Below are 10,034 nucleotides of genomic sequence, written 5' to 3'. Positions count from 1 at the left end.
TGGACACTGTTTATCATGTTTCAGAAGAAAAATGTGTATAACTTTTGAACTGCTTCAGTTTTGGTTTATGCAAAGTACAGTGTTTCTTTGTTACATTATCTGTTTGGAAACTCAAATTACAGATCATATCATTTGTTACCATAGCAATTTCTTAATCAACACATGGAGATTTTCTCATCTTTCAAGGTAACTTCAGTTATTAAACATACCACAGAGTTCTTTTTAATCCTCAGATTAATGCACTGCTTGTAAAAGCTGTATTTTGATCCATGTTTGCTTGATTGGGTAAAAGTTATTACTACTGGTCATCCTGTCATATATATTTCAACATCCTTTGTGCTTTTGATGCTGGTTAACATTGTGTCAACACAAAAGCCTATATCTTTTACTAAAGTAGTTTTGTAAAGCTTGGTGCTTATTTTATTTGTATAATTGATATTTGTGCTACCTGCATGTAATAGTCTGCACTTCTCTACATTGAATGTTAATAGCCTGGTGTATGTTCTGGACGAAATTCTGCAGTGTAACATGATATTGTAACATGCAAAGCATCATTACCTTTGATCTGAATACGCTTTGAAATTTGCAAGAGAACTAGATCAGAATGTTGATGTTTAACTTATTTAGAAATGGAAAGATATGAGCTCCTAGAGATAAATATACTAGTGGTTTTCATAGCTTGGTTCTGAAAGGAAACCTCAAACAGGACAAGCCTGCGCATACTGAGATTAGTAACCTGCCATTTTATTTTTCTGTCACATATTCTTTCTAAATGTGGTGCTCAAGGATGGGATTTAATTATTAGATTTTTTCCATTTACAGTATTTTTACACTTTCAGGAGACTTGAAAGTGCTTCAGTAAAACTCAGACCTTTACCAATACCAATGAAATCAAAAGGGGAACGGGTATAGTGCACATTTATATGTGTGTGGTGCTTTTAAGCAGAACAGTGGACTGGACAGTTTTGACAAGCCTATCAGATAGAGGAAGCTTATTTCCTCATCTTTTGATGTGCTTAGTAAAATAGAAAACAAAGATGCAATATGATGTGTGATTATAAAGGCTAACCATGTAGCTTTGCTAAAAAAAACAGCATTTCTTCATCAGCTATGGCATCCAGCTACACTGCATGGTACCTCCAAATGAAACTAAAGGACCGCCAGAGACAATTACAGAAGGATCCCAGTGGTAAGTACGATTTTGGATAAGTATAGTTAAAACAGTAATGTAACATACTCTAAATGGCTCTATAGCAACCACTCAGTGAGCTATGTAAAGTTTATAACTTCAAGGTCTGCTTTTCAAATTGTAGGGAATTTGTATGTTTCTGAAAATATTTATGTAAATATAAAAAATAATAGCCTTTATTTCAGTGCCTTTCCTGGTGCATTACCTCCAAGTGTTGAAAGTGTTGAAAACCTGTTAAAATCAGGACAATATGTATACCAAAACAAGAAAAAAAGATGCAAATTTAATTTTTGTTAGTTTGTCATTTATTTATTTGCAGCAGAACAGAATTAGGTACACTGTGTTTTTTTAGTGAGTGTCGGATTGATACTTTTGTTCAAAGTCTTCAATGTTTAATAAATAATTGATTTATATCAAGTTGACATCTTGATGCCTCTAAGGCATTCTGTTAGTGAAATAAAAGTGTTCTTCAAGAGAGAAATTCATAAAACAATGGCAACATGTACAACTGGTTTAACATAAAAAAAACCATTTCAATTTAGCTCCCAGTTAATATGTTGCACTGGTTTGAACAAATTGCCTGTTTTGTCTGCTAAACCTTTCTTTATCTGCATGCATTTAAATAGACACCCCAAACTGTAGTACTTTTGCTCAGGTTGTTAAAATGCGTGTTAAAGTATACAACATAAAAACAGATGCAAATTCATTTTTTGGATTAGATGCAAAACACTCAATGCCTGAAATAATCCATTAGAGCTATTTTTTGCTATCAATGTTTTTATTTTTAATTAAAAAGGGCTTAAATAGAATTGACTATTCTATTCACCATAGAATAGTCCATCCACCTAAGTATTGCTGCGACACTTCAAACACAAACTTATTCAGATTGTAAATACTGCCGAGGCCTTTTCTATTCTTAGGATTGACAAAATGTGTCCCTCAGAAGCTCCACTTTCTGGTATGTGGTCAGAGATACATGAAGCAGCCTGGGGTGTGAATTTAAGCAATAGAGGCTGTTTCAAACCATATTACTTCTCCCAGACTGAAACTTCAACTTTGGAGGAAACCACAGACTAGAAGACCTGCCATGTGAGGCAGAAACAATATGTATCACATTTGTTTTTACTTCCATTTGCAATCATTCTTTCAAATCCAGTTCATGCTAAAAAAATACGTCATGCAGTCAGCCTAAATAAAAGTAAATATAAAAATCAAACACTAAAGCAGCAGCACCTCTTTAGGCAGCGGAAATGTCAGATGAATGTCAGAGAGAAAGGGTGAGTAAAAATTCAGACTTTAGGAGAATTCTGCTATATAAAGCATGAGTGATCATATCGATGTCACACATAGATTAGCAGGCCTCTTTATCATAAAAGTGCAGAGAATATTAACCAGCTTTTGCCAAAGGATATATATTGTGTTTCTAGAGATGAAGGTGGACACCCACTTGTGTGTACTGGTGTTTGTTTTCTTTTCTCTGATCATACAGTATGTTCTTCATGGCCCCATATGCACTTGCAACAGCGTTTTTTGCTTTGGAGTGTACAGCTCCCATGAAACAGTTGTTGAATACTGTAGGTCAAACAACTTTGTAAGCACTCTACATACTGAATATTGAAATAACTGATATGTCAAAGGTGGTGATTTACAATCTTTTTATAAAACATATATATTTATACAGTATACAGTATGGATTTTTTAAATTAATGTATAAATGTAATATGCATGTTAACTTTCTGCCTAAGATATTGTTATTGTAAAGATTTCCTCTTTTGTGAATGTTTCACAGTAAAGACATTAGCTCCACATTTTGTACATTACAAAAGCTAAAGATGAAGACATGGGAAATAAATAATTCTCATTAATGGACATGCTTGTATGCAAACCCTAACAAACTTGTTTGTCAGCACACGGTTGATTTTTGTAACTTGGCTAAAAGGTTTCTTGGTAAAAATAAAAACCTTAAGTTGGCAACATGAATCTCACAAACATCTAATTGTGACAAAAATTGACACTTCTTCATTCAGTTAAGAGTCACATTGCTGAGTGAAAGAACAGACCTCAGAGAGTTTTTGCAGTTCAAGATATTAAAACTCAAGCTAGCTTCACTTCTTCTTTCTGAAAACTTCATTTATGTTACTAAATATCCGGGGAAAGGAGAGAAGATATGTTTATTTAAAACAGGTAAAAGGGACATAGGTCCTGGATTTAAACAGAGCTTGCATTTATAAATATAGACTCTGCCATGGTATGTTTTCCCTAATGGCAAACTTACCCTCAATACAAACTGATACAGACCCAGTAATACAGCATCCTATATTTGACTCCTTTCCCCTATCTTGGGTTTATATAATCAGTTACAAAAACAGATGCAAAGAATTAGCATCCTTTCTCCTGTTTTTTTTTCCTTCCAGTTATTCCTTTCTACTTGTTTGCATAAGATTTTCATATTCATAAACAGACTTGAGAAATGAAAATGGAGAAAGGAACCTCAGTTAGAGGTGAACAAATGGCTAAGCACAGCTGGGACTCCAATGGTCTGGAGTCAGGGAGGTTGTGATCTCTGGGACTTCCCTAGTGCCTCTGAGCTTGCAGTAAAAGGTGCAACAATCTGGCATATATATTACTGGAGTTTTTATTTCATACATATTAAAAGGCATTAATATCTCATGCATATTAATCTGATGCATGCAATAGTCTAAACCCTTATTCAGTTTAATTAAGACAGTGTTTTAGATCAATTAAAGGTGCGTTCTCTGCTTTTGGTTTACTTACATGTTTAATCAATTGAAATTATTTGGTTAGTATATTGGCTCCCTTTTTAAAGAGCATATTGTAAGAGCTCATTGAAAGGTGATGCTGAATGTGCCAATGAATTCCTTACAAGGATTCCATGGCCACTATAATACTGAATTCTATCAGCCCTGTGCACACAAAACATGTCTTAAGTAAACAGTGCTGGTGGTGCCCGTGGGACCCAACCAGTAGGTGCAGCTTGAGCACAATGGCCTAGACGTCACAAGCCTAGCTCAAGGCACTAGCTGACTGTTACCAGGATTTCTCAATCAGCATTGTACAATCATCACAGCACAGTCAGGAGTGGGGATGAAATTAGTCAGACAAGCCATCCTTAGAAATCTAAACTTCCAGTGATTACTGTGACCTTTACACAAGGTCCCAGGTGGAGGGTCGTGGGGCATGGCAAATCTGTGCAGAAGGAGCAAACCTGTGAAAATATTGGACTGATTTACTGTATAGGGCTTGTGGGTTGATCTGGTGATTCTAGACTGTAAAGGCTGTGAAGTGAGGCACAGCCACAGCAGTCCCGGCCCTTGGGCTTCATAAGTGAGTTTCTGAATCATTGGCTCTCAGCAACCCCAACATGGAGGAAACCTGAGTGAAAGGCAGGGAAGCAGAAGGACTGGATCAAGGACAGGCCAGAATAAAAAGGCGCCGGTACTGATTGCAAGACAAAGAGAGGGGAATCTTCACATGAGAGATGACTAAATTTTTTCTTAACTTTATTGCTTCAAGGCTGTACGCTGAAACATTTCTTTGCGAAGGTTCCCTTTTTTATATTTAGTTCCTTTTTTACCATAAGACCTTTAGCACTTGCATCACTTTTCACATTTTCTCATTTTATAGGATATAAACTCCCTTAAAATACAGTATGTGTGGTCAAACAATTGGGAAGTACTATAACTACAGGTAGATGAGCGGAATCGTTCAGAGCAGTGGATCTGTGGCTAAGGATCTGTGCCGGTAGCTGGAAGGTTGCTGGTTCAAATCCTGTGGCTGGCAGAGGAGAATTGATGACTTGTTTGCTACCCTATATTTAACTGGGCTGTCTTACCTAGCAGACACTGTCCTTTTTCTTTATAATCGAAAATGAAAAAGATAACAGTTGGTTTGGCAACACTTTCATAATGTAACAATGCTGCACATGGAGTAAAAAAGTTGAACCATTCACATATTTCACACACAAGATTCATTTTAGTGGACTGTAGTACAAAGTAATGGAATACAAAGTGTGTGACGCAAGAATGTGAAGAAGAGTCAGAACTTGCCGCCATTGTGTTAGTGCAGATATTTAACAAATTCAAAATTCAAAATGGGAAGGTGTGAAATTATACAAATATCAGAAATAATGCAGAACTTTTTCCATGGGGTTGTTGATGAACACCATACTGTATATTGGAAAAATCTTCCTTCTGTGCCTCTAGCATAATTGTTGTATTAGCATATATTCTGTGTCAAGTATTGTGTTGGATAAAGCTTGTATTTCAATTCACCATTTACTGCCATCTGCAGGAAACTGTGTAATTTCGAGCAGAGCCTGAATGGTGAACCCGACTGCATCCATAACATCTGTCAATGGAAAAAAATGACTTGCTCAAGATACTGTTTAGGAAGAAACCGTGTTTTAATTCAGTTTTGTCTGAGCAGGGCTGTAGGATAGAATGGCCAATCATGTTTCCCCACACCTATCTTTTGAATATAGTATATATAGATGATAAAAACGGACTATTTTAGATGTTAGCTCTTTCTGGGCTGCAAATTTCATTTTTAAGGCAATTGCTCCACCTATTGTTTGTTTGATGTTCTGTCACTATCAATGGAAAATGTGTGATAATATAAAATATTAAAAAAACAATAAAATGTATTAATAATGTTAATAATAGTCTGTATGATATAATATTTTGAAATTTCCCACCATGGTTTTCTTAGGGTACATAAATTGCTATATAATTAATTAACGTTGATCATATCTTAGTATTTTTGGTACATTGACTCCCATCAAGACAATATATTTGACAGAACAATAGGAGCTGTACCTACGATTTTCTAGTTTGACTCAGTTTAAAACTTTCCATAGTTTCATATTAGCTCATTCTTTTTCAGTTTTACTAGTATGACCAAAAATAAAAGGACAGAAATTGGAGTGTAAATGATCCAAAAGGCAACATTCCTGGCAAGACAAAACGAATTAAGCTACAGATTCATCTAATTGGAAAAATACATTTTATAAAAGATTTTAAAGACATTAAAGGGGTAATGGACAATTTAGAAATAAATATTACTTTCATTACCAAGGAAAATGACATTATAATTATACTACAAGAGGAAAGGAGAGCCAGTACATATTTTTCTGTCTAGTGGCTATTGTCCTTATATTTTGATCCAGAGGAGAACAACACTGTGTACTATATTATGATATATGTGCATTACTCTGAACATCTTATTGTATTCAGTGTCTGAAATTAATAATAATGAGATGTCCTTGCTAAAAGGTTGGATAAAATAAAAAAAATAATACTAATACAGTGCAATACATTGCTGTGTTTTTTAAAACAGCCAAAGTATTGTCTAAGCTGACATCTGAGGACAATCCAAAAAAGAGGCAGAACAGTACATGGCAACATGTTGTTTCAGTAAAGAGTTCAATATTGTGATAGGAGTGAGAATAGGAGGAGAAAGAACTTCTGTGTTGCTATGGAACCTGGACATTTGCCCAGTGTTCACTAGTTTACTAGCTTGGTTTTCCCAGGCCTTTTTCTTTTGCCTTCACCATAAATTAAAGAGTAAAGATTGTGTTCCACTGTGTTCATCTCCAGGAAAGTGAATAAGAATCACACCATTTCCTGCACCCACTTTACTGAAGGCATTTGTTTCTTTCATGGTATTGAGCTTGACTGACTCCATTACAGAGCTATGAGCAACCAACTTGCATTGAGAGTAAATACCCCACGGGGAGTGTCAGATTCTTTTGGGTAATTTAAAGACAGGAGACTCCTTTTTTGGTGGGGGAACCATTCTTGAGTCACTTCATGACTCAGTTGTGAGATTGAGGGATTGTGAGAGAGCAGAGAAGGAGATTATTAGTATCAGTGTGTTTTTATCTCATAAACACATTCTGATTGCCTGACTGACAGAAGTAAGGAGTCCTCTGCTGCTACTTGTCCATTCTCCTGCACAAATATCTTGTTGCTTTGCCAGGCAATACTTGAGAAAAGAATGTGTATGCAAAGTTGAAATCTATGAAATCTGATCAGTACATTTATAAACAGACTTTGGTAATCTAACATCTATTTAAAAAAACCAGAAGAAAAACAATCCATAACCTACAGAAATAAATGCACACAATTGTAATGTATGTGTATATTGGGCTTGGTGACACAGGTATCGAACATTAAAATGACAGATTAAATTCAGTAGTTAGCTTCATGGGTGTCATTTAATTACTTGCATTTTTAAAACAGCAGCAGTTCTCACAGCAAATGAAACATGCTTTTTAATTAAAAGCATTTGAACTAAATGCTGTATCTACCGAGTATGCAGTATGTGTGTCTCAGACTCAGAGCAAAGAAATCCCTCAATCAACTGAAGTCCTGGAGTAGCTTTATCTCTCTTACAAAACATGCTTTATTGCAGTATCCAGCTCATGTTGGTGTGTGTTTGTGCTAATGAAAATGGTTTCAATATATCCATTATTTATGGTTCAGCAGCAGCTTTGAGCTTGTCCTTTTAGCCTGCACTGTTAGGGTCACAGGGCCATACATCATGCTGCACACAATGTTTGCCATTTCCTCATGTCTGGCTTGTCTTGCTGGGCCAATCACGACAAGGTCAAACAACAGGCTAGGAGTCATGGGCGGGTTGGAAGGATGTTTTTGTTTCTCATTCATTAGATAGATAGATACTTAAGGACTAAAGTAGAAATTAATGAAAGGACGTCGCTGTATGTTCACAGAAAGTTTTATTTTTAAATAAAACAGCCATGTGGTCGAAGCCAGTGCCTTTTTCCAAAAAACAGTTGGATGAGATCCTTGGATCAATTAGTTACTAAATTCCATAAGAACTGGAAGAGCCAAATGTCCTCCCTCATTTGCAAACCTTTGTTTGTTCTTACATTCATGTGTGTGATGAAATACATGAGTTTTAGACCGCATTTTTTAGAACGAAAAACTATATTTCATTAGCTGTACATCTCATCTTGAGTTAAAATAGAAACTAATTTTTGCAGGTTTAGATATTCTAGTGTATAGGCTTACTTACTTCTAATGTAAATGAATTTGAATTAAAGGGGAACTGCAGTCCCAATTTCTCAGACCAGTTATTAAATATCAGTAACAAAATAAATTGATGATATAGAACATTTTTACAAATTTAGAATTAAGCACAAAATGGTGAACTTTGTGAAAGTACTGTAAGTGGCCATGTTGTCGCAAACCCCTGGTCTTGCCACAGGCAAGAGTGAGTGCTCCCACGAATTGTGACATGATGCACTCCCTTCCTGCTCACTTGTCACTGTAATGACTAATGTAATTCTGAATCACAGAATATGGCAGTGCCCATATTCTTTTTTTATGATGGAAAGTGGAGGTTTTACAAGTGTATGGTACATTTTACATTTAATGTGGTATGAAATGCATTTATCAATGCTTATTCTTTCTAATCCTGAAATATAAAAATATCATTGCAGTTTCCATTTAAATTTAAGGTCATGATTTTCATGGATTTCAAAGTCTGAAAGAATGTTTGTAATTTTTTACAGCAGTTATGATACAGAGTCCTTATGTGTTAAACAGACTATTGGAATTGCAGGACTTAAGTAATTCCATATTCAAAATGTCTTTAAAATCTATTTTTTTAGATATCAGGATTCATATATTCAATATTTATGTTTAATTTTATGTACACTGTAGAAGGGGTAGAGTCTCCACTTCCATTCAAAGAATTGTTGCCACATTTTTAAGTGTTTTTACTGTTTTTGTTATCACAGGGGTAAGCTGTGAGTCTAGCACTTTTATACCAACTACGAGGACCGCTGCCACCTTCAGTCCTCTGGCTCTCTCTTCCTCCAGAGTGTCTCTGCTTTCTAGAGGAGGCCTCTCCACCCACTGCTCTACATCTTCAGAAGCCTCAAGACATCCAGAAAGCTATGCAGCTGCATTGAAACAGTTAGCTACACTGACCAATGAGCCCCAAGGTACAACTGGACAACTAACATGTCTAAACAGTTTATATATTTTTCCTACAAAGTTGTTTGTGTCAACTAAAGCACCTAAATGCTTGGTCAACAGTATGTCTTCATACATAGAACAGTTTTAAATCACTTATCCTATCTGTTGAATGTGTCTAATCCTGCCTTTATAAGATTTAAAGGCTCGTACATCAGTGAAAATACTGTACATTGTGAGCTACTGTAAATAGGTAGTGTAGGTTTAGTTCTAAAGGTAGGATATACATGAGAATGTGAGGGCTTCAATGCACTTAAATGTACAGTATTTGGGTGTAACGATCCCTAAAGCAACAATAATCATGGTATTCTGGTATGTTATACTTAGAGTATGTTACTGTATCTACCGCATTAGTTAGGACTTAGTGTCCGAGGCAAACACTACTGCTACAGTACTGCTGTATCCATGAGCAAGACATTTACTTTACCCCCTTTAAGTTCAGTTCTCCCCAAAACATTAAATGGTAATAACATTGTTGTAGAGATAAACTACAAAAATAGAGAAAAAAAATGTGCTTTATTTTTGTTTTGGTTTCAGAGATTGCTTATGCTGGTGGCAAGACTTCTCCAGCCGCACTTAATCTCAAGCCTCCCAGCAGAACTCTTCAGAGACCCCTTGGGAAACCCATGCCTGCTGCCAGTATTACTCAGACATTTCCTGAAAATGATATCTGGAGGAAGGACAGATCTCAGGTATGGCCAGTTTCTTGATATTTACATCATCTGGCAATGCACAAGATGAGGTGTGCAAGATGCAACAGAAACCCAATTCCTTACCATTTAACTGTGCTGGACTTCATTGGAAGTATTAGACAGACTGCACAA

The 10,034-nt window shown here is 35.9% G+C and overlaps 1 protein-coding gene across 1 annotated transcript in view; it reads left to right on the top strand.

Moving 5' to 3' along the window:
• Positions 1 to 1,034: 1,034 nt before the first annotated feature.
• The window catches only part of LOC148833077 (uncharacterized), an 18,658-nt gene continuing 9,658 nt past the window's right edge, over positions 1,035 to 10,034 (top strand). The window contains exons 1-3 of the mRNA XM_088918169.1: positions 1,035 to 1,189; positions 8,973 to 9,179; positions 9,748 to 9,902. Coding sequence (XP_088774295.1) covers positions 1,111 to 1,189; positions 8,973 to 9,179; positions 9,748 to 9,902 — 441 coding nt within the window. The 5' untranslated portion in view covers positions 1,035 to 1,110. The remainder of the gene's footprint in view (positions 1,190 to 8,972; positions 9,180 to 9,747; positions 9,903 to 10,034) is intronic.

The sequence above is a fragment of the Atractosteus spatula genome, chromosome 6, assembly GCF_055471065.1.
Source record: "Atractosteus spatula isolate fAtrSpa1 chromosome 6, fAtrSpa1.hap1, whole genome shotgun sequence".
NCBI classification, from domain to species: domain Eukaryota; kingdom Metazoa; phylum Chordata; class Actinopteri; order Semionotiformes; family Lepisosteidae; genus Atractosteus; species Atractosteus spatula.
Note: the sequence above shows the minus strand (reverse complement) of the source record. Positions and strands in the feature narration are given on the sequence as shown.